General features: G+C 29.5%; 1 protein-coding gene across 3 annotated transcripts; it reads left to right on the top strand.

Annotated features, from left to right (window-relative positions):
- The first annotated feature begins 2,770 nt into the window (after positions 1-2,770).
- Positions 2,771-25,998, top strand: LOC107445077 (flavin-containing monooxygenase 5). 3 transcript variants are annotated; one of them, XM_043054005.3, is made up of 3 exons: positions 2,771-2,905; positions 14,368-15,014; positions 24,428-25,998. In XM_043054005.3, exons 2-3 carry the CDS (start codon positions 14,382-14,384, stop codon positions 25,589-25,591), a joined length of 1,797 nt encoding a protein of 598 aa, XP_042909939.2. In that variant the 5' UTR covers positions 2,771-2,905; positions 14,368-14,381; the 3' UTR covers positions 25,592-25,998. The 3 variants fall into 3 exon arrangements, with proteins under 3 accessions (XP_042909939.2, XP_042909938.2, XP_015914889.3); XM_043054004.3 differs by having other exon boundaries at positions 2,823-2,955; XM_016059403.4 differs by lacking the exon at positions 2,771-2,905 and adding an exon at positions 13,942-14,168.
- Positions 25,999-26,312: the final 314 nt, after the last annotated feature.

The following is a 26,312-nucleotide window of genomic DNA, read 5'->3' as shown; positions in this document are numbered from 1 at the left end:
CATCTGGGAAAAAATACATGTTTATTCAGGAAAACTAAGTTTTTTTGTCTGATTTCGTAACTTAAAATACAGCATGCGCTAATTAATTTGCATATTTAAGGTCACCCCCTCAAACCATTGAGTACTAGAAAGTGAAAATCCAATTATTAGATCAAAAGTTATTCAGGGGAGGTCCGTATTTTTTTCTTTTCCTCTTTTTTTGCGCACTGTCTGTACAGTGGGCAAAATACAAGACGTAACATCGTTATAACTTTTTATCTATTTCTGTTAACATGCAATCTTTATCATTCAGGGAACTAATTTTAAACGTGCTTAAATATTTGCGCAAACTATATTTTAAGTTTCAAAGTTAAACATAAAATCGAAATTTCTGTGTATAAATATACAATTTTTTGAGAGATTCTAATTTTTAACCATCGAATTATTTTAAAAATCAGCAATCAGGAAAATGTGGTCCAGATAGTTTAAGCTACCGAAAATTTTCGATTCCTTAATGTTTACACTTTTTTACGTATTTCGTCATACCGCCAGAGTCATATATGTATATTAATATAATCAAATAATTTTTGCACACAATTATTAAACCACTTTTTCAATTATAATTCTGCGAAACAAATGAACGTTCATGCTCACTTATTATTTATTTCAATAATTGTCAAATATTCCTTGAATTACAAGATATTTTATATCATTTCTAACAATGTAATCTAAATCCAAATGAGAACAAAATCCAAATTTAAACGAAATCTATCAAAAAAGTTCTCGAGAATAGAAAATTTTAAAATACAACTTTTTAAAAACTATTCAGAATTTAAAATTTTTTTTTACAAGTTAACATTAAAGCACCCGAATTTCAACCGTTCTCTTTACGAAATGATTGTAAAACATTTTCTAGATTGCGGCAAATTCCTTTCCATCTTTTGAGGGTCAAGAATCCAACGCCATTAAATAAAGAAAAGGTGTAATTATTTAGAGAGTGTGCTCTTTTGTGTCTGATTTCATAAATTAAAATGTTGTTACACAAAGTAATTAAAACATTAAAATTTAGTCCAGCGAACCATTCAGATTGCTTCTTAGTATGGAACAATCCTATCACTAGATCAAAAGTTATTAAGATGTTCAGTTTTTCAATTTGAACAATGTATGCCATAGTGCGCAAAATAAAACACATTTCTTTCTCAATAATTTTCGATTGATGGGTCAGATGTTTACGCATGAAGATAATGTACGATGATAATTTAAATTACGAAACTTGAGCCGCGATGGCTCAGGCGATAGAGCGTTCGCCTGAACGAGGTTCGAATCCCAGCGATGGCTGGTCGATACGAAACAGCATCCGGTTTACACCGACCACAGTGCTGACGTGAAATTTCCTCATTGGTAGACGGATCGTGGGTTAGAGTTCCTTTGCCGTTAGGCTAACCGTGGGAGGTGCTCGTGGTCTTCCTCTCCATGTAACGCAAATGCGTGTTTGTTCCCTCAAAAAATCCTCCACGAAGGCAAAATTTCTCTCAATACTTGATTCCCTTATCTTCCGACTGGGGTTAAAAAATACATGGCTACGATGGCTACGAAGTTGAACACCCAAATCGTAAACCCAAAATTGGGTCGGCTGTTGAACGACGGTTATAAAATAAAATAAAATTACGAAACTTCATTCTAATATCGTTCTTCCTTATGACTTAGATTTTTTTTATTGCTGAAAGATATGCTTCCAGTGAGTAATTAATAAATGTCAATCTGTCGCCAAGGCGGTGAAAATCGCAGCTGGCTCTCAATATTTTAGCAAAATTCAACCTGTTTTTTCAGGCCTGCAAATTAAAAATATGACTATTTTTAAACTTTATATATCAGAAGGTATTCTGTTGATTATGTTCACATTTTGCATATTATTCTTTAAAAATAATAAGTATAATATGAGTATTTTTCATGAGTATTAGAATCAATTCAATGTCTTCATTGCGAAAAAATTTCGTTTAAAAAACAAGCACATTTTTAGTAATATCCGCACTAATACTTTCGAATTGTTATTTTGTCAATTTTATATAATTATGTGCATGAAAACTAAAGTTATCTATTTAATGTATTTAGTTTACCTCAACATCAAAAACGATGACAACAATACACTAAAATCTGTTGAAATGTAAAGTATCTGTTCATTTAAAGCAAACTATAACGTATTATTTTATTTATATACAAAATATAATATTAGCGTATTTATTTTATTGAATTAAAATTAAAAATATTTTTATTGAATTATTTTTTTAACCATTTCATTAAAAAAAAAACAATGTAGGTGATTTTAGAAAATAACCACTATTTTTTCAAAAAACATATGACGTTCAGAAAACATTTTTTTTTGAAATTGTTATTAAAGAAACGAATGATTTTTATACCATGTGATTGCAAGCTGTGAGGAGTTTGAATACATAGTTTTAACACACATGTTAAAGAAAATGCAGAGTGTTCATATTATTTCAATAATATCAAGAGGTAAAATACCTCAAAGAATATTTGGGCAAATCATAAGATCATCATTTTTTGAATAGCATTAAAAGAACACATAGAGTATTTTTTCTTTTTCAACGACGTAAATCAGCGACATGACATGGACATTTATTCTTCGCTATTTTTATTTCCATCAATCGCATAATTACCCTGCCAGTCATTTAAAGAGTATATCGCAATATTTCGACAATGAAATCTTTGAGGAAAAAAAAAGAAAAAGTAGCTATTGAAGTTACCAAAGGTAGTTTTTCTCCTCTAATAAGTCTGAACTTGACCAAGTTCTCGGTGATTTGAAAAAGTAACCAGTCGACAAACTAGTTTCCTGGCCAGAACTCGCCATAACAATATCTATGAAATGCTTTTTGAACTAATCATCCATGGTTTATACAATGAAGAGGTAAGTTCCTCTTACCTTCCTCTTTGGCTGTGGGTTCAAAGTCATGAAGGGTATCTTTAAATTTTATTCAGTAAATGTTTTGTTTTAAAGTAAAATATTTATCTGATTAATTAATTTAATTTAGATTTGATCAGCAATTTTTGTCAATTTAATAGCATGATAATATTTTAAAATTAATTTATAATTTATTCGATTAATTTTAAATACTTTAATATGAAGATTTTCTTTAAGATCGTGATTGAAAAATAGTATCTTGAAAATTGTATCTATCTTGAGTTGTAACTTAGACTTTAATTCTAAATTTTCAACTATATATAGAAAATATTTTATATAAAAAAATTTCAAAAAAAATAATACCCTTTTTTTAATTTCATTTGTCAATGAAATGTTGTATATCTCATTAAATTTTATAAGAATGAATATTTTAAGGCACTGCAGGAATATAAGTATTTCAAGTATTTCGAGATACACTTTATGTTGCGATTTACAGTTATTTTACTGTCATAAAATCTAATATGTTGTTGCGAAATTTGATAAAAGTTAATGGGTAATGATTGTTTGAGCTTGTTAATAGTCTAATACTTAATGCAAAATATTAGATAGTTAACCCTAAGTGGATTTAAATATTATATTAGAAGACCAAGCTGGAATAAACGGTTTATGATCCTTTTTCACAGAACAAAGACGAACAGATGACGATAAATTTTTAGGATTACTAAGTTTAGGCAAATGAATAACAAAAAAAATTGTTCTCCTCGAGAGTTATTACACAGTAAAGATGGGGCGTATTATGGAAAAACTCTTTCTTTCCGCACTCAAAATCATTTTTTCTGAGGAATCAGGTTTTATTGACGTAAACCGCTATTTTCCCGTATTCTTCATTTACTTTAAATTTATAATGGGCGTAAATTTAATGTCTACTGTATTTAAAAATATTATGCTACATTCAAAATTTTTAGGATTTTCCTGAACACGACTCGTACATTGTTTAAGTAATTCAAGTTGTTTTCTGCATAAAATCTTTCTTTTCTACTAATTTGTTATTACATGAGAAAAGAGATTCGAGAAGGTAAAAGATAAATTTAAAAAAATAATAATAATAGTTAATTCAACTTAGCTTAAATATTTATCAAAACCAAAATCTTTTTCAAAAAAAAATATTTTCTAATAAAAAAGGAGTTTTAGCTATTAATTTTTTCATCATCCCCTCAAGTATGTTATGACAAACTTTTAAAAAGCCCGTTAAAGGACTGTTCTTTTATTGAATTTAAAAAGCTTGCAAAATAAATAAAAATATGATGTAAGATTATTTTCTTTAAAAAAGATACATGTAAGATGTAAGAAAAAATGCATGTAAGATTATTTTCTTTAAAAGTTCCTTAAATGAGATGCTAATGCAGATTTAAAATCAAAATATAAATAAAAAAATCCTATACGAATGACGGAAAATTCATTAGATGTAAGTAAGTATGCCGTGATATTTGCAAGTAAATCAGATTATTGTTATTATTAATTATTGAAACTGTTGAGCTTGCGAGTTCAAAAAACGCACTTTAGGAAAATTGTAAATGAAGGTTTGCGAATGATTATATCATCCATACTCGCATCACTACGAACAGCGCTTATTTTTCTTCTTTTTCAGATTTTAGGCTTATATTTACAATTATCCCCTATGTGCTTACTTCTGCATTATGTATAAAAAAAAAAGAACAAAAATGTTTAGTTTCAAAAATATCACACTAGTATCTTCCTTTAAATCTAAAGCTTAAACTGTTATTGCAAATCAATTTCGTATATAGGGTGTTCTATAACCACTAATGTGCTTAATATATATCTTAAAATGGCTTAATATATGTTCCAAAAGTCCCAAATGGGCTTAATTTTTTATTCCGAATGTAATAAAAAATTACAAACATTTGGGGTTGCAAATTCATATAAGGGAGGAAAAAGCAAAACCACGATCGAAACTATCAAACCACTATTGAAGAAGGCTGAATTGAAAATATCAGAACCAGCTTTATTGTCTGATAAAATTTGAAAATGTTTGTAATGATAGTCTCTGCCCTTTAGTAAAACATGTTTTGATGCTTTTAGTCCCACTTTCCTGATTAGTGATGTGCTTTCAGTAGTGATTTCCCTCTCTTAAATATCAATTTTAGACCTCTAAACGAGAATTCTTTTTTGAGCACATTTTTGACAATAATTCTAAACATACAATTTTCGCCAATGTGAGTTAGCACAAAATCTTCGTACAGTTAGTCATTATTTCTTCAGTTCTTAATGATAACTTTAAAATATATGGTGTTGCCGAAAGACCATCCTTAATACAGGTTTTAAGAATTTCATTAAAAATGGAAACAAAAAAAAACTTATTCACATTGGGAGTCGTAACTTAATATTTAACCGAGGAAAAAAAACTATTCAAATATGGCAAATCGCAGTACACAGTACAGAAAGATGCATATAATAAGTATCAAAACAGATTTAATCGGAAGGTGAAACATGAAGGTGTTTCAAATAATTGTCTTTCAACTTACTGTTAATAATAATTGGTCACATACAATATGTATACATTTTTGTTTTCGTTTTTGAACAGAATTTTAAATATATATATATTAGGGGTGGTCTTAATGGAACACTTATATAAGAATAAAGAGCCGTGGTGGCTCAGGGGATAGAGCATTTGCCTCCCAATGAGGTGAACCGGGTTCGAATCCCAGCGATGGCTGATTGATACGAATTCCTCACCCGGCTTGCACCAATAACAGTGACGACGTAAAATACCCTCAGTGATAGACGGATCATGGGATAATGGGTCCTCTCGCCGTCAAAATAACAGTGGAAAATTTACGTGGTTTTCCTCTCCATGTAAAGCAAATACTGATTAGTTCCATTAAAAAGTCCGCAATGAAGGCAAATTTCTCCCAATGCTTGATCCAGGAATTCCCTTGTCATGTGGAATTGGTTCTAAATTACAAGGCTACGGAGTTGAACATTAGTAGTCGTAAACTCTAAATTGAGTCGGCTGTTCAACAACGGTAATAAATTGAAATATATAAGAATAAGGAACCTAAATAAGAATATAGACATAAAATAAAGAAACTACTTGTATTGGTGTATATGTATGTAAAAAAATTCATTAATGTATTAAAAAAGGTAGGGATACACCACTCTTTATTAACAGCGTTAGAAACATTTAATATTTCTTGAATGTTATAAATTTATTTCACGCATTTTTTATTTTTTTTTAGCTTTAAATAAGATGTTACAAAACACGCTTATATTGAAAATTGTTTTTCCTGAAAATAATTTTAAAAATGGTCACACTTCGAGAAGATAATGAACCGTGTCAAAATTGGGAAAATATAATGCAACTAAACTGATATTTAAATTGTTAATTTAGGTTCGCGGGTACGTTAACTAGTGCTGGAAAATTGGTTACGTATTTTTATTTTATTAATACGCCATGTTGCTCTAACTTTTTAATGAAAATAGCATTTCCTGTAGTTTTATGCAGATAAAATAAATCTAAAATATGTATATAACCAATAAGCCAATAATAACAGAATTGTTAATTATATTAAGTTAAATTAGACTAAATTATATTAGGTTAATTATTAGTATTCTAACAACATTTTTTAAGTTAATATAATTAATTTTTACACGTTAATTTTGTATGTTTATTATTTTTATTGTTTATTAATATTAGCATGTAATTAAGTATGTTTTAAACTATGATTTGAAGAATTATTTTACACTTTAACGACTTTCATACTTAATTTCTGAAATTTTAGATAAAGAAAATTTACAATTACTTGGTTGTACAAGCTGTTTAATTGCACCTCAAAAGATTTTAATAAGCATAATTCTATCTAATTATAACTATACAATTTTAGAATCCTTTTTCAAACATCAATGTAAAAGGAATTTTACATTAGTGGTTGCAAATTATTATTCAGGCGAGGACAAAAACAATATAAAAATCTAACGAATGACAATCGAAGAAAAACCTGATCAATTGTAGAAGGAAACGGAGAAATGTTTAATGGCTGGTTATTGGAAAAACCTCCAAATTTCACCAGGCATTCTACAAATTTTTAAAGTACTTCGTTCTTTCTTTTTTTTTATTCATCTTCCTGGAAAAATATTCATTTGCGGTCCTAAGGGTTAATAAAAGAGAATAAGAAATATTTATAAATTAAGGATCAAGCTATTCGCAATGAAAATAGGTATACGAGATAATTATTTTAGAAATGTTGACACTTTTGATATTTAAAGGAGTCTAAGTGGTTTTGATTTCCCCGAAAAAACATGTATGTAAAACTTTTTTCTTTTGACCTTTTATAATTTATGTAAAATTTTTCTTAGGATTCTGAATTTTTTTACGGGAGTTTAACATAAACACAGGCATTATTTAAATCCTGCAAACAGTGCAAAGAACTTTTATAATTTAATTTTATTTAGTTCAAAATTTTGGAGAAAAATGTTGATACTACGACGATATAAGTCCTGAAAATTATGTTAATGACTAGAATTAACTTTTAATAGTCTGACAAATTCACTGTTTTTAAAACCATACTAGCTTAAAGAAATTTAAAAATTTAAAGTACTTTTTAAATAAAAGAAACTTAATTTTTGTTTTATAAAAGAAAAACTTTATTTTGACCCCTTCTCTCGAAAAAAAATCTAAAATATTTGCCAATATTCTAGTGTTTGAATGAATTTAAATAACACGCTATTCTCAAAATAATTAAGTTTTAACATAATATGTTTATTAGAATTTACAGATTCAAAGACAAAACTTTGAATAAATAACTTTAAGCAAAATACTTGAGATTGCAGACGATTCCAATTTATAAAATAGACGAGTTATTTTTTTTTGTTTTCAGTGAGTTTAATTCATTATTTTTGTTGTAACTTTGAAAGTTTTTTAAGTACTATCTTATACTTGATGTCAAATTACACGGAAAAAACAGGTCTTAAGACATATTTTTAAAAAAATCAAAAATTTTGCTAGAAAAAACACTTTTTGCCCTTTAAAGGTAACGAGACCTTAAAAAAGTTGTTCGAGGCGAACTTATCATTTACTTTTGAAAATCTATTGACTATCTATTCCGTTATATCAGAAAAGTCTATTACAAGCAAATTATATAAGCGTAGAATAAGATAAAAAATATTCTTTTTACATATAAGTACGATTTAAAAAGAACGTGTACGCTATAAATTACTAATTTAGCAATCTAAAGAAATTAGCTTAAAAACTCATTATCTGTTGTTATGTTATTTGATGTTTTAAAGACCTTTTAAGTCTTGGGGCGACGACCCAATATCCACCTTGAACTGTGAATGAAGGTCAGGCGATCGTTAGAATGATTCATATCTCGTTAAGATAATAATTTCTTTCCGGGTCTTAAAACTACAATAAGTTGCTTATATTTGTGATCATTATTTTTTGCCTTAAATTATTGTCTGTCATTACCACACGAGTTATGTTTGACTCAATAGTTTTGTTTCTCTTAATGGGACAATTTATCTGACTTAGATATAACTTCTGTAAAACAAAATTCTACCTTAAACTTTTAAGTAGTGGACTGATCGTTAAGACACGGTTCCCAACAGAATACCGAAATCAAGCACTACTGGTTGCAGACAGTGTGCGGGTGGATTACCACTTGGATTAGTCTGCGTTTGGACCGAGGGTGCGCGGTATCGTTAAGCTGTTCTACCGCAAAGTGCTCGACTTTGCGAGTAGGTAGTCTGTCTACCAAAGCAGGGGAGACACCACCCCTCTCCCTGCAAAATTACGATGGCATGTCTTCGGATCATCCTCAGGGATATTTCCCATACCCTTGCCAATAGACCATTATGCAGCTCTAGTGCGACATAAATAAAGAACCTACCTATGAATGTTTTGTTCAGCGTATTTACAACAGAACAGTCTTGGTTTTTATTACATTGCTTTCATCGCCCCTCGCAGTTGTATTATCGAAAATATGCAAGACATTTTACATTTTCACTTAGCATTATGTTCGCGTACGCATGTTTTGCACAGCACGTTCGCGGCAGAACAATCTTGGTTTTTTACAGAGCTTGAGTAGAACCTCCATTCACGAACGTGTGGGATGCTGCGAAATTTCTCTATTATATTAACTGACCAGCATAATTCGGCATTAAAAGAAACCCTACTTTACCTGGATGAACATTTCTTTCTCGACGTAGTTTCGATGAAATACCGCTTCATCGAGGAATACAAATTTTCGTAAAAATTATGATATTATGGTTGTAAGAGTAGCTCCCGTATTTGATGCCAAAAATAATTATGTTTCAATATGTATATATATATATATATATATATATATATATATATATATATATTAACCAAACAAATAAATATATTACAAAGATGGTAAAAGGAACTTACATGTCGAAAACTTTTTGAATTAAAATCAGGAACTTTGGAAGCAAAAATTCATGCCCTTTCACATGAAGAATTCTCTTGCAAGAACAATTTTTTTTTTTAGCCTTAACTCTTCTTTCTTTTTGAAGACCGAAGGTTTACTTCTGGATACTTTGTATAACATGAAGTTTATTAAAATACACCTGCCGTACTACACACTTGGCAGGATTTTTTTTTATTGAATCATAACTATACTTGCCTGAAAGCCAGGTGCTCGCATTTCCTTATCTTGCATATCTTTTCTGAATGTTGGACTTCCTAATCCTGATCCATTGTCAGAATCATCTGATAAAAAAGATCGACGTCGCTGTTGCTGGATTTTTTCCCACTCTTCTAGAGATGCCTGTGAATCAGAATCTCCATCCACACTCGCACCACAGCCCATCGAATGAAAGAAACTATCTGCAAGATCATAAAAAGATGAGTCAGACAATACTTGAAAAATGTCTATTTTTATTCCTAAAATACACAACTCGTGAAAAGTTATAGCAATGAGGGATGAAATGAGCCATCAAACGCATATATCGAATGGAGAAAGCCCCGAAATTCTTACTAGACTTGAATTTTGCTTTATTTGTGCTTTATAGTTTTGACAATGAAAAAAAAAAGATTGATTGCTGTTAGTTTGGTGTTATTAAAAACGGAGTACTTCATGAAAGAACAACGCGTTTTCGTTTTTAGTAATATTTTTAGCATTTTTGAATCTATAAAATGTTATCAACATAAAAAACAGTGACAGGATTCAGAGTTACTGTGGAACCTCGAAGAAAGATCACCTCTGTGTATTGAGCTCCTCAATTTATCACCACTTTAGGTAGGAGCAGAATTTTTCCCATAGACTTTGTGTTGAAGTAACCCTTTTTGGAGAGACTATCAAGCCTACCCTAGCGACCGGGCTAACCTCCGCACCAAATGCGGAAAAGGCAAAAAAAAAAAAAAAAATAATAATAATAAATAAATAAATGAAATATATATATATATATATATATATATATATATATATATATATATATATATATATATATATATATATGCAATTATATGTACAAAATTAAATATGTAATTATGTTTTTACTACAAATTGCTGCATTACTTTGTAATTTGAAAAAAAGGGTTATGTTTTTATATTTTTGGTTAAATGAAATTTCAGAACTTTTTTACCCAGCCATTTAACTAAGTTCGTTTAAATTACTTTTTCAGTAAAACATAGCATACATTTCCAATAAAGGTACAGTTAAGAGCTAAGTGTTTCGAAACCCAACCTCATGTTTTATATTAATCACCTTTTACAATATAATCCCATTTGCTCAAAATATATACATATTTGATTTGAATCAGAATATCGAGGACTGTTATAGAAAAATTTTAAAAAAATTAAAAACTAAAAACATCAGTTTTTGAAAAAAAAGCAAGAACAGATTTTACCTTTAAAACCTGGGCGAAAAAAAATTAAGTTCTATGCTTCTATACACACAGGTGAAATTAACATGCTTTTAAACCAAAAATTTCGCTCTTTTCTAAAGTGTTATCTTCTTTTAAAAAGCTTTTAAATTGTCGGCTCAAATTTAAAAAAAGAAGCTGTTAATTAACAGAAAGCAAATAAACTAAACAGCCTAAGGGGAAAAGTTAAAGTTAAAAAAATATTTAAGGTCATGGCGTCTTACGTATTTCTTGAGATTACATACATTCTGCTGGTTTTCAAAATCACATTTTTGCAATTAATTAAATTATATCCGTATCCATAACAAAAGCAATTACAAATGAAAGACAACGTCACGGTCTGTAAAAACCAAAAACTTTATTATTAATAAGGATTTTAAAAATAAAAAAAGTATCTGTATTAATTGTGATGTAACTTATTGCATGTGTTTGTTTACATAACAAGGTGAATGAAATCCCTTGTGGTTTCAACAATTTGTTTACATAACCGCATTGAACCGTGAAAGCCCTTAGCGTCGCTCAACCAAATCTACCGCTGAATAATGGCACTATTAAAAAGATAATACAAATCGTTTCTTTTCTTGAATAAGAATATTTAATTTGAAGTTTGTTTTTTTAAGTAGGAAGGATTTAAAAAAGCATTAAGGAAGTTTATATATGAAACTTATTTCTTAATAATGCTTTAATTTAGAAATGTTATCTTACGTATTGACTAAATTTAAATAGTACACCAAGAGTTCGAAATATTATAAAAAAGTAAATACTGACATGTATACAAATTACCTTTAAAATGACAAAACATTTTTGTAAGAAGCATATTTAATTTATTAAGTTCAAACTGAAAATTTTCTATGCTCAAAAAATTGTGTTTTTCATTTGTATGCTTAATTGAAAGTTAAAATTTTGATTATCCTTAGCAGTATTCAATGTTTTTAACTCTTTGCCCTTTGATGCAGAATTCTTATTAAGTATATTTTTCCGACTTTTTTCATTATTTAGCATTAATTTAGGTCAAAATAAATGAATATTATAGTTGGCATTTTAATAGTTTATGGTTATGAATTGCAGCATGAAACACCGGTATCTTTTTCTTCGTTAAAGGTAAAATATTCCAAGCACGGCTCATTTCCAAACAATAGTTTTTCAAATTTGCACTTATTTGCAGCTTTTTAGATCCAAGAAAAACAGTTATTAATCATTGAAACTTCTTTAATTCTCAAAATCACTCATTGAAAAATTTTTGAATATGAATGAAAAAAATTCCAATTACTTTTTTTTCTTGTATTTTAAATATTAGTACAAATATAATTACTAATAATATAATAACCTAATAAAATAAATATAATTACCTACTATTCGACAGTTTTTTATAATTAAAAAATATCAAAATATATTTTTGCTTGCAATTCGAGTGTCAGAAAAAATATATCCCATCTGCGTCAAAGGGAACTACGACTGGATTGTAGGGGTGATTTGCTTATTTACTCAGCAATAGATTCCAAATCAAAATTGCGTTGATTGAAATTATCAACAAAAAAATAATAATAATAACTTTAGAATTCAAATAAATCAAAGAGGACAACAAAATGATGGCTTGGAACTACAACCGGACTCCAGAAACTCTTTGAATTGTGATGGCATGTCTTCAGATCATCCTCAGGGATGTTTCCGAGTCCGTTGCCAATAGCCCATTGTACAGCTCTAGTGCGACGTAAATGAACAATAACAACAACAACCAGAAACTTTTTAAATGATTAAATGACTTGATTTAGTTCTGAATTTGGAGTAGATTTTAATGTTTAATTTTCTGATCAGCAGGAAAAAAATATTTTTAACTTTTTATTTTAACCTTCATTTTATTTGTTCATTATTTTTTTAAACTTTCCTTTATTCTTTGCCTGTAAAGCGCATGTAATTATTGGTTTGTTTTTAGTTTTTGCAACTTAGCTTTTCTGATAGACTTAAATAAAAATTTGGTTTGGAGGAGGTCCAAACCGTATGCCCCTCGGGACAGGCCAACAAGGTGCATCTCTAATTTGAAAATTAAAGCGAAGTTAATGATGTTAATTAATCCGTCTCATCATAAGGGTGAATTTATTTAAACACACAAGTTGCAAAACTATTTAAAAAGAGTTATTGTTGTTAGCCTATGGGTCTTATTGCGAGGGATTAAAACGCAGAAGTTGCAAAATTATTATATAGTGTTGATAGTCTATGGGTCTCACCGTACAACAAAATGGTGAGGGATTAAGACGAAGACGTTTTAAAATTATTGCAGTTTTTTCACTTATTCAAAAACTTACAAATAATTAATTTTGCAAATTGAAGAAATTTCATTGATGAATAACTGTTACTCTTAGATCTAAATAACTGCAAGTGTAAATATGAAAAATTATTGTTCGGTAGTGAACCGTCAGTTGATGCGAAGGGACGTCAATATCCGCACCGATCTATCCCCATTTCATTACCATAAGTTGTTAATTTCTATATATAATATTTTTCACTTATTCTGACCTAAATTAATAAAAAATACTGAAAAAAGTATGAAAGAAATGTTTAATGAAAATTCTGCATTGCGTCAAAGGGTTAAGAGATAGGATGTAATGAAATAGAAAGTTGATGAACACTATTTTGATTTTGCGTTATGCTTTTCGAAAACATTGTGTGTCAAACGTTTCCAAAATATTTCTTTTATGTAATGCTCTTCTAAAATATTTCTTTTAGATTATGTTTTTCTAAGATATTGCTTTTTTCTGAAATATTTGGTCTCGGGTACAATATTTTGGCACCTTAATGAACAGGTGCCCATGATTCGTAGACCCCTAGTATTGAGTGATTTTTTGTAGGAGCAAAAATGGACTTTTATTTTGAAAACTTTTAATTTCATAATATCATTGGATAACATTTTATTTGAAAGCATGAAACATTAAAACTACAGCATATAGCTTTCATAAACAGCATAGCTTATTAGAAATAATTACTTATTTTTACATTTTGTTTTATTCAAAAAACATTTAGCGGATGTTTATGGATCAGATGAGCGGCGACATTGAAACGAAGTTACGTTTAATTACACATAAGGAAAATAACATTTAAAATAAAATAAGGTAACAACGCAGGAGTATCTTTAACATATACTGCAGTTAATGAATGTGCATCGTAACAGACCAGAAGCCGTATAACTACTTAAACTTATTAATGACGCGCAACTTGCGCATGCGTGGTTTTAAAATAATGGCGGCGTAATTACCAGCAAATTTGCGGGAAATATTATTATAAAATATTATATACTTTAAAAAATGTCGTTAAAACCTATTGTTCAATGTAAGAAACAAATAATAGGCAAACATTCTTCTTTTAAAACTTGTAAGTATCAGTTCAGAAAATTTAGAAATAATTATTTTCATGCTTGCCAATTTGAAATTTGTTATGTTATCTAAAGAAGAACTATATAAATATTTAAAGTAAATTAAAAGTTTCGATTTTTTTAAAAAAAAAGGATTGCAAACGTATGAAAATTAATTAACAATATCACATTAATAATAAAATTTTCTTTAATTAATAGGTGAAAAATTAAAAATGGAATCTAAGAAGAGAATCCTGGTCATCGGGGGAGGATTCAGTGGAATTGGATCTATCAAAAGTTTGAAAGAAGAAGGTCATGAACCGATATGTTATGAAAAAACAGCAAATCCTGGTGGAACATGGTACTATAGGGAAGATACCCCCATGGGTATACCTTCAATTATGCCAACAACTGTCATTAACCATAGTAAAGAAATGGGAGCACTGACTAACTTTCCACCAGATAAAAGATACCCGAATTACATGCGCCACTTTGAACTTTATAGAATGTTTCTGGATGTTGGAGAACATTTTGATTGTTTCAAGCATATTACATACAACAGAGAAGTTATAAAAGTGAAGCGGGCTACAGATTATGATGAAACTGGTAGATGGTGCGCAACAGTTAAAAATACTGAAACAGTAGAAATAACGGATGAAATATTTGATGGAGTTATGGTTGGTGTAGGTCACATTACCTATCCTAAAATGGCTCAGTATCCTGGAATGGATAAATATCGTGGAATTATAATGCATACTCATAGTCTAAAAAGATGCGATCAATTTAAAGATAAGAGAGTTTTAGTAATTGGTGTTGGATGCTCTGGATTAGATGCTGCTGTTGAAATAAGTAACGTTTCTTCCCAGGTAAGACCTCTTGTTTACTGGTGCTTTAAAAAAGAATCTAATAGTGTATTATTATATATTTTTTGAGAAAATGTGTTTAAATTTTTGAAACTCAATGATGGAGTCCTGTACAAAAAACGCGCATGACTGATTCATGCACGCACGGGTATAGAGGAGTGCGTACTATGGAGAGAACAGAAATTTTTCAAAACTTTTATGGTACAGTATATGGATAGCTCTTTGTATAGTAGGCAAAATAAAAACAAATCTCAGTCTTAACTTTTGTTCAAATGATTAGAATTTTACGAACTAAGTGATCTCAATGGTTTTAAAATATTCTAATTAATGCTAACTACATTAATTAGGTAATGGAAACAAATACAAAAAATGTACTTTTTCACCGCTTTTCGACGAATTTGGATCACCATGAAAGTATGGGGGTAGCCGCAATCTAAACATTTGGTCCGAATAATTTAGTCAAGCCGAATAATAAATATTTGACCCTATATGCTAAGTTCACTTTTTTCGTATTTCGCTACATCACCAGAAGTTCAATCGAATTGAATACTTTCTTCACGCAAATATATAATTTGTATATTCAAAGATAATTTCATTACAAAAATTTAATACTGATTAATGATTTTTTCATCGTTTTATTTAATAGTGGTTGAAAAATTTTTGAATTGTAAGGTACAAAAATTTTTACACCTTTTTAAATTAAATTTAAATGCCAAAATACAAAACTGGAACGTAATTCATCAGTTTCGTGCAAGTTTGTATTTTTTTAGATAAGATTATACAGTTTAAAATGGTGTAAAACTTTGCATGCTTTACAATTCAAAATTTTTTGACCATCATTAAAAATAATAAATAATTAAATGCATTGTTCACATGAAATTATTTTTGGATAAACGTATTTTATAAATGAGTGCAAGTATATTTCGATTCGCTTGAAAACTTTCCGAGATAAAGAGAAATACGTAAAAAGTAAAATTTACAATAAAGAATTCAAATTTTCGACCGCTCAAATTTTCGACCGACTGGACTATTAGGACCATATGCTCCAGATTGCCCCTACTGATTCCCGTGAATTAAGACTTTATTCAGAGAAAGTACACTTTTGTGTCTGTTTTGCCGTAACTTAACTAATAATTTGCACTAATTAATTGATAGTTAACACCGAAGCTTCCCTTTTGAACCATTGAGATTGGCACTTAGTTTGAGAAAATCCGGCCATTAAAACAAAAATAATTTAGGTGATAACTTTTTTATTCTGCGCGATTACAAACAAAGTGCTGTTGTAAGAGTTCTGGAACACATCTTAAAAATGATAGTGAAAATTAATAAATTGAAAAAAATCTTTAGATTATTCTTAAATAAGTCTGCATTAGTAGTGAAATAAAAAGTATCCATTACATTGATCTAGAAGAGAAGAAATAAATATTTTATGTTCGTTTTAAGAGATTAAGTCTTTGATTTATTTTAAATGTATTTCCATTAATAAAAATAAGCTTAAGTAATGAAAGATATTTTAAAAGATAGGAAATAAATATGTAATGCCAATTGTGGCATCACAAGATTCAAATTTACAAAAATAAATAAACAAATAAATAAAAATAACTAATCATTACATGGTGCGCCAAAAAAATACCCCAGACAAACAACTTTTGTTTCAATTTCATTAAAAATAAATAAACTAACAAAATATAACAAATAATAATATGAGTAGATTTTTACTAATAAATAAATTTCATTGCTTCAAAGTGGCCACCTTCTGCAAGGCGCAAATATTTGAAATTTTCAGCAATGGGCCGCAGGACCTTTAATCTATCCCATTCTAGCCAAAGCGATTGATTTATAGAGTCCAAACTTTATTGTACAACGTTTGAGTACAGTGTAAACGAATGCGTTTTCATTGCTTTAACAGCTCTAAAATAGCAGATTTTTTGCTTGATATTGTAAAAAACCAAAATAATAGTAAATAAATACGTAAACTAAGAGAGATATAGGGTGTCCCGTAAATGTTTCGACAAACTTCTAGGGAAAGTAAAGCAAGCACATCATAAGGATTAAGAATTACCTAGGAAACCATGATCAGAAATGTTGTCGTATCTCGTTAAGTTCGCTTTCCTATTACGTACTGTTACATCGTGTGCCTTTGAACATCAGATATTTTTATTCATCTAAATTATCTTGATTTTCTGTTTTCTATTCAAAAACTGCTTTCAGATAAGTGCAGTATTAGCTGTTTTATCGTAATTTTAATGATTTGGCGACTAACTGGACAAGCTCGCCTAAAATTACGATAAAAAAGCATCTCTGAGCCTATTTTAATGAAACTCTCGAAAATAACCAATAGTCACATAAAATTAACATGGAATTAAAAATTTTTGAGAAATAAAAGATCAAGTTCAAAGGCACATGAACAACATGTCCATAATAGGAAAGTGCCCCCAGCAGCGTAGGATGACATTTCCGGTCGTGGTTTCCTAGGTAATTCTTAATCTTTATGATGTGTCCTACTTCTCCTAGAAATTTGTCGCAACATTTATGGGGTACCCTATATTATAAAATATTTTATATTTAAAGTGGTGGACAAAAAAAAATGAACACGCAAATTAAAAAGAAATTAGTTAACTTCTATTTTATGATGTAATAACTTTGTCCGAGTTTTTTTGCCCCATCTTGTATAATAAAACTTTCAGAGCAATCTTTGATTTGCTTATAACGGTTAGACCATTAGATTATTAGCATAATAAATAGCTGGAGACTATTAGCAAGGCTGGAGGAGAATTTAAGTTCAGATGTAAAGTATGTGATAAAAGTTTATTTTTAACTTATGCCCGTCTGTGACCTTTAAGTCCTTAGTCGACAATCAACCCAATACAGTAAAGAATGATAAAACAATCTTTTGATAAAGCTAGAAACTCCATTCTAATGCTTACTTAAATCTATTTATAAGCATTTAATAGTGTTCATATTAGAGTAATATTATTAAAAAAATTATAGCGAAACAAAATTAAAAACTATAACTTCCAGAGTACTTTGCATCCATAGACTAGCAATATATGGGTAATTCAGATGTAATCGGCAAGTTATGAGAAGAATTAATAACATTTGGGTCGCTGTAGCCCTGCGGTTAAAGCACTTAAATTATGGTCGGTTGCTGAGCATTACCATGGGTACAGGGATATGTAGAAAATTTCCTACCCTTCAGATCTATGTTTAAATTGCTAAAGTGACCTCACGAACAAGTGGTGCTGCCATCTATTCGTGGGATTCTGAGTTAAGTTGCATTTTCTCTTTAGCGTTACTCTCTTGCCAAATGAAAGGCGATCCTTCATGACTTAATTTTCTAGAGCAATGGCTGGTGAGCTAGGCTTGTCCAAATGTCATTAGGAACAATAAAAACAAGCTTAATAAATTTTGATTTCATGTAATTATTTAAGTGTTGCATGACAAAAGTTTTGAAGAAAAAAGCATTTTCTTGCAAAAGAAGTAAAAACATTCAATACATATTTTTTGACATTTTATTTCTTGTGCGTTTGCAATAAGGAAAAATTGTATGATAAATTCATTTCCTTTGAAATAAGCACAAATCTTATTTTATGACTATAAAAATTGACAATTATTTAACATAGAACTTAAATTTTAGTGCCCTATTACCATAAATTTAGCACATAAAATATTATTTACATTTTTATTTTAAAAAAAGTTTGTACAAGTGATTTGTAGAAAAAAAAACTTTTTATAACGTTTTTTTCTTGATCTACTCTTCACTTTAATTAAAAGATTTTGAAATGAATTTTATTTTGTTTGATTGGATTTAGTAGCTTTTTCTTTGAAATTAAAATGGATCTTATTGCGTATGAATATTGATGTAAAATAAATATTTATGTAGAATGAATATTTCAGTTATTCTTTTCCTGACTTCTCAACCTCTATACATTTTAAGATAAAGTCAGGATTGATTTTGTAATTTTTATTCATAGCATTCGTCAGTTTTGTTAGCATTTTTTTTTCAAAATTATTTCTAACAACTTAACAAATCATAGTTTCAAGTATTAATCATTTCATCTCAATTTATTTATTTTTTCGAAATATTGTGGATAAAATTAATATAAAGGGGACATAACTTAAGCACGGAAAAAGTAAGTATGCTTTGAAATATTTTTAGTAATCGAAGTGTTTATTAAGTAATGTCCTTTATTATACTATAACTAGTGAATCGTAAAAATTAATTTTTGCAAAGCAATTTTTAAAATAAAATGCTGCTGTACATCTTTTCTTTGATTAGGTCTTTTTTTTTCTTCTTTCGCAGTGTGTAAGGCTGAAAAAGTAGAGCCTGCAATAGTTTTAGTTAGAACGAGATAAATACAAATTGTAATTAATTTCGTTATGCGAATAGCTATGTACAGTGCACAAACAAAAAGAAAGTGTGAACACTCTGAATAACTTCTAATTTAATGATCGGATTTCCACGTACAATCTTAATGGTTCGAGGAAGTATGCTTAAATATGTTAAATTTTTAGTGCAGACAATATTTCAAGTTACGAAATCAGACACTAAAACATTCTTTCGCCGATTAAACAATGCCTCCTTTTTCTGTCGAATTTTTATTCTTAAACCTCGAAATATGAGGTGGGTATAGCCCCAGTCTGGAAAATATAGTCAAAATTGTTCAGGCAGAAGAGAGGTCGAAAGTTTGGAAGCCTTATTGTTAATTTCACTATTTGCTTATTTCTCCATATCTCGAAAATTTTTAGCACAGAATTATAAAGTTTGGTTATCCAAAATGACAAAATAAAAAATTTTAACGAAATTCTTCAAATAATTCTGAGAAAATAAAATTTTTAAATATACGATATTTAAAAATCGGATAGCTCAAGAACTATTCGGTCGATTTCGTCCATATTTTGTATTTTATCATTTAAAATTATGTACTTTAAGATGATGTTAGAACTTTTTCATCATCATCATCAATGCCCCGACAGCCCAGGGTGGGTCTTGGTCTTCTCAAGAAGTTTTTTCCAGGCTAACCTTTTTTTTTTGGTAGTGTTTTCCAATTTTTGCTTTTAAGATCAAAAGGTCCTTCTCTTTGCCATCTATCCATCTCAAAATCTGCCTGCCTCTTTTTCGTGGGGCAACTGGTCTGGCATTGGAAACTCTTTTTGTGGTACGGTCTTCGTCCATTCTGATAACGTGGCTTGCCCATTTCATTCTTTGTCGTTTTATAAAGTTAATAATGTCAGGTTCATTATATGAGTGATAAAGCTCTAGATTTGATCTTCTGAGTCACAACTTCTTACCTTACATTTTAATTTTTTTAACACTATTCAATGAAGCAATTAAAAATAATAAATAATTAATAAAAATTATTTTTCACATGGTATAAAACATGCTTTTCTTAACAAGAGCATGGTGGTATTCGCTTTATCTTTTCCTTCTTTCACTTCAAACAGGAGATCTAACCTTTACAAGGTGCATTTACCAGGCGATGATCATTACCGCTGCTTGTAGAAACAAACAAACAGAAAAAACACATTTTTACAGAAAAAGAGGTTATTTTTTGTAAAAGAAGACATCGACATTTTTACATGGTCTTTGGATAAACTAGCCCTATTCTTTAAATTAAGGCTACCCCCTATATTTCGTGAATCGCGAATCCAGAACAATATTTAATAAAAAGAAAGTTTATTCCGAGAAAGTTTGTTTTTCTGTCTAATTTCATATCTTAATGAAAATAGACGCTATTAACAAATTAACCGATTAACAAATTTAAGGTTAGGATCTCGAACCATTGAGTCCTAGTATGTGAAAATTAAAAGTTATTTTGTGTTTTCACTTTTTTTTTATTGCACACAGTGCAAGAGCTCGCATAATTTCCTTGACACAACGGCTTTTACCAGGATTAAATCCGCTTTTTTTGTTTTTTAATCCCAAAACAACCCTCCCCAATTACCAGAAATTTGATATTTCAAAAGTAAAACTGCATACCATAAAATTAAACAATCCTACGTACTTCTGCAAATAATTTTAATTAAATTTAAATTTGAAATAAAACAGTGGACATTTGTATAAGTGATGAGTCGAATTGAAAAATTCAGCGTGTTCCGCAACGACCACTCTTAATGTGTATTTTTATAATCCTTATAAAAAAGGAAAACAAAAGAGAAACATACATATTAGAGTTCTCAAATTAATATCGTACCCAGAAAAAGAAACAAAAAGGCCCCCAGAAATCTGACAAATTATAGCGCATGAAGACAGCAGGGTTGGCATGATTTAAATCATAATTAATATTGCTTCTTAATTACCTTTATTTCTTTTAAAAAAGTCATTGATTTACTGTAATTGTGATACTTTTTAAATATCAATTGATTTAAATCAATTGATTTTTTTAAATAAATTTTTTAAGTCGAAAATATTTCTAATGCATTATTATTTGTAAATATACTCCTTAGGTTGAGATTTTTTTTAAAGTCTATAATTTTTATTTAATGTTTTCTGATGTTTATGTTTTCTGATATAAATTAATTTGGATATCTATTCCTCAGTTAGATATTAATTTGTAACCACTAATGCGTATACATTGCTTACATGTCTGATGAAGATTCTAAAAATGCATGTTAAGGGTGGTCTTTACGGAACACTCTTTGGATGCAAAGGATGTTTTCGTTTTGTCCCTTTAATGCTATTTAAACTTTTAGCATAATTCACCATACATCGAAAACTAGAGCCGCGGTGGCTCAGGGGATAAAACGTTCGTCTCCCAATGAGGTCACCCAGGTTCGAATCCCAGCAGTAGCTGGTTGATGACAATTCTGCTCCCGCTTTTCACTGACGTGAATATTCTCAGTGGTAGAGAGATCATGGGTTAAAATCTCCTTGTCGTCGAGCTGACAGTGAGGGGTTTTCGTGTTTTTCCTAACCCTGTAATACAAACGAGGGTTAGTTCCATCGAAAAGTCCTCCACGAAGACTAGTTTGTCCCAATGCTTGTTTCAAGAGTTCCCTTCTCTTCTGTGCTGGGTTCAAAATTACAAAACTATGAAGTTGAACACTGATAGTCGTAAACTCATAATTGGGTCGGCTGTTCAACTTCGGCTGTAAAATAAAATATCTCGAAAACTTTTTGCATGCAAGTGTAAAACTCATTTAACTGAAGATATTTCGGTGCAATGAAAAATAAATAATAATTATAATTTAAATATTTTTATGATACTTTATTTAATAATAGGCCGAAAAAATATTAAATTGCAAGATATGCGAATTTTTACTTCATTTTATCGTCATTACATTAATGACAAAATGCAAAAATTTAAATGAAGTCGGCTTAAAGGTTTTCGAGAAAAAGTTTAAAAATAAAACTTTTTTTAGTAAATTTCATAACTCAAAAGTTGTTCTAACCATTTCGATTAAATTTTGTTCATTGTCAGTTACAATTATACAGTTGAAAATTTCTTATTTATTAATTCATATATATTTCTATTTAACTCGAAACTGTTTCAACTATGACTAAATAAAATGATAAATAATTATTAGTTTTCTTTCTTTAGAATTACTTTTTGATAAATGAGTTTTGTAATTGCGTGTAAAAAGTTAGTGATTTGCTTAAAACGCTTCCGAGATATAATACAAAAAGTAAATATTGCCCCAAGAGGTTCAAACTTTCGACCGCTCTCCTGACTAAACTATTAAGACCATATTTTTCCCATTGAGGCTTTCTTCCCTAAATTTGGCAGTCAAGAATCCAAATATGCCAAAAGAAAGGTTTTGGCGTCTGATTTCATTACCAAATTAATAGTTAACACTAGTTAATTGGTAAATTAAAATCAATCATTCAATCTATTAAGATTGCCCCTATTACCAAACATGTATATTTCTCATTAACTAGTAGTTTTCATGTACATCTGAAAAAATAAATAAATAAATGATAGGCTAAAAATAAAAATAGGGGAAAGTTCTTAGACGTTTTTCAATGAAATATGTTTGACCTTTGCAAATATCAATCGCAAATATATTTGAAAGGCATTTTTTAGCTGAATAGAAGATTAATTAAAATGAGCGACATAATTTGAATATATATTTTGACTTTTCACCTAACAAAAGGGTTTACTCTTAATCTCATTTTGCTTTTTTTAATCTAACTTAATTCATTCAGTTTAAATTTATAGTATTTTGCGTTTTTTAAGGGATATATTTAATTTATTTTCTTTTCGCAATTTAATGCGTACGTATATCAGTCTCTGAACTTAAGAAATACGATTAAAATTTTTGAACTTCATAACTGCATGCAAATAAAGATTTAAAGCTTTGTTTCGAAAGCTTTGTCACCATATGAAATAACACTTTTTCGCAAATAATATGCTATTTTCATAATTACTGTGAGTCTGCAACGATTAGGTCAAGTTTAACTCATCTTTAGCCAGCGCCCTCAATTCTAATTCTAAATATGCCGCAAAACATATGAAGAAAAGCAGCTGTTTTATGAAAATGAAAAGCGTTAGAAATCTAATATATTTTAATACTTAAAAAGTTTGTTCAGCGCTGCATTATCTGGGTTCATAAAAATTAGGAAAAATTCTTTGATTTTGAAAATTTTCATCTGTAGGGAAAAATCTCGCCAAATTAGTGATTTAAAAAAAAAGTTTAACAGCTTTTAAAATATTTAACCTATTTGTCCGTTCTAAATCCCAGATAAGTTTTTTTTGTAGCAATATGATACATATAGTTAAAAATTATAACTAGGTATTAATTGTAAGTCACTTAAGCTGCAGCTTCTTTTTATTTTCCATGTTAAAAGAGCTTCAAAAAACACTGTTAAATTAAATTAATGCTTTATCAATCAACAAGGTTTTTCAAAGCTTTGTCGCCGAGGAAAATAAGGAAGCCATAGTTTAAGTGCCTTACACTTGAAGTAAAGTGATAATTTTAAACTATGTATGTCGTCTTGCCGTGAAGAATTATCTGGGCCTCATATAACAGACTAATAATTTAAATATTTTAAAAGTTATTAAACTTTTTTAAAAATCGCAACATTTTTCCACATAAATGAAAATTATGAAATTCACTAATTTATTCTCATATTTTGCAAATTTTTATGAGCCCAGATAAGGCAGCGTTGGAGTTAATTTTTAAATATTAAAAAATTAGACCATCAATAACGCTTTTCATCTTTACAAAACTGCGGCTTTTCTCCGCAAAGACGTTTTGCACCATTTTCAGAATAAGCATAGACTGCCCTGGCTTTAGATGGGCTAAACTTGTCCTGACAGTCATAAGTAACTGTAGCGAACTAAAAACTTTTATGAAAATATCATATTATTCGTAAAAAAGCATCATTTCATATGACGAAGGAACCTTTGAAAAACAGCTTCTATTTAGTTTACTAAACTTTATTTTACTAATTTTTGTTTTCAAATTTTTTACAGGTATATCTCAGTACAAGAAATGGAGCTTGGATCTTACCAAGACTAGGGCCTTATGGATTGCCTTTTGATTACTGCATGCTTCGAAGATTTATGAGTACAGTTCAGGCTGCTGTTGGAGTTAACTTTTGCAGCTGGTATCTCGAAAAAGTTCAATTACAGAGTAAATTCAACCACAATTTATACAATTTGAAGCCTGCTTATCATGCTTTATCAAAAGATCCAGCAACAAATGACTTAATTGGTAGCAAACTCATTACAGGTTCTGTAGTGTTGCGAAAAGATGTGAAATGCTTCACAGAAACAGGTGTTATTTTCGAAAATGAAACTCAAGTCACAGAGGTTGATGTTGTAATAATGGCTACCGGTTATAAATGGAGTTTTCCATTTCTGGAAGACGGCATTCTAACAACTGATAACGGTCAAATAAACTTATACAAATGTGTCTACCCTCCTCATTTGAAACATCCAACTTTAGCAATAATTGGTTTTCTCTTACCTTTTGGACCAGGATTTCCTTTGGGTGAAATGCAGTGTCGTTGGGCTGCTCAAGTTTACAGTGGTAAATGCAGCTTGCCAAGTGAAGAAGTTATGATGGAAAGTATAAATAAACGTTATGAAGAAAATTTGAAACGATTCGCACCACACGAAAAGATGTCGGTAAGAGTGGATTATGTCCAATACATGGATGAAATAGCTGAAGAAATTGGAGCAAAACCAAACATGTGGAAGCTCTTTTTTACGGATATATCACTATATAAAGCTGTTATGTTTGGTCCAGCTTTGCCGTATCAATATAGACTAGAAGGTCCTCATAAATGGGATGGGGCCAGAAAAGCAATTCTTACAGCACATGAACGAGTCCGATATCCACTGTCGGGGGAACGTAAGAAATCCTCAAAGCCAACTTTTAAGTTGACTTCATACTTAAAATACATTATCGTTTGCTTATTGATGGCATTTTGGTTAACAAATAGTGAACCATCAGTAAAATGTTATTTGATTGCAGTGATGTTTGTTTATTTTGTAACCTGGAAAGGCTTTTACAAGAAGTATTTCTTTAGCTTACTTATGTTGCCATTCTTTGTTTCATGGGATGGCTTCGTTTCTTCTTATTTCCTCACAATATTTGTTCCAATACTATTGGCTACAATTACGTCATACTGATAAGGACAAATGTATATCTGTTCGCCTTGAGGGTGACTAACAATTAAAACTGAAGACATTATAATGAAGACAATTTTCAAATGTTCTTTAATTGAAATTAAAAAAAAAACATTTATTTTTTTTACAATTTTCTGTTTCTGTTATGTATATGTTGTGCTATCTATTTTTAAATAAGGTATCTTTCTATTTTCAATCGAATTAATTTTCAAAAATGTGTCACAGTTGAAGAACCTCATTTTCATTATTAATGCTTAGAAAAAAGTCTTTTTGTAATTATTTTTCTTTTAAGAATTAGAAAACTGCAAACTGTTTCTAAAAGTAAACTTGTTTTCTACAAGTTTCAGCTTATGTTATTTATACGGTTGTCACACTATCTATTTTTAAATAAAACATTTTTCTGTTTTTAATCAAGTAGTAGTTATTTTTTTTACTGTGTATGTGATATGGTATGGTATATTTATTAAAGTAGTTATAGTAATTATTGGTAAATTATTAAGGTCTTTTGTAATAAAGTCCTTAATAATTTACAATACTATGCAGTGGTTAAAAAAATCATCCTGAAGAATTTTTGATCTAATGATCTGATCTTCACATATCTCTTAATGGCTTGAAGTGGTGACCTTAAATATGCGATAGTTAAAGTTATGAAATTAGGAACAAAAACATACCTTCTCTGAATAAATTAACCATTTTTTTAAAGGATTTTGATTCTTGACCTCAA

This window comes from Parasteatoda tepidariorum, chromosome 11, assembly GCF_982258835.1.
Source record: "Parasteatoda tepidariorum strain Cologne lab strain chromosome 11, Ptep-v5.0, whole genome shotgun sequence".
In the NCBI taxonomy this organism is placed as follows: Eukaryota; Metazoa; Arthropoda; class Arachnida; order Araneae; family Theridiidae; genus Parasteatoda; species Parasteatoda tepidariorum.
Note: the sequence above shows the minus strand (reverse complement) of the source record. Positions and strands in the feature narration are given on the sequence as shown.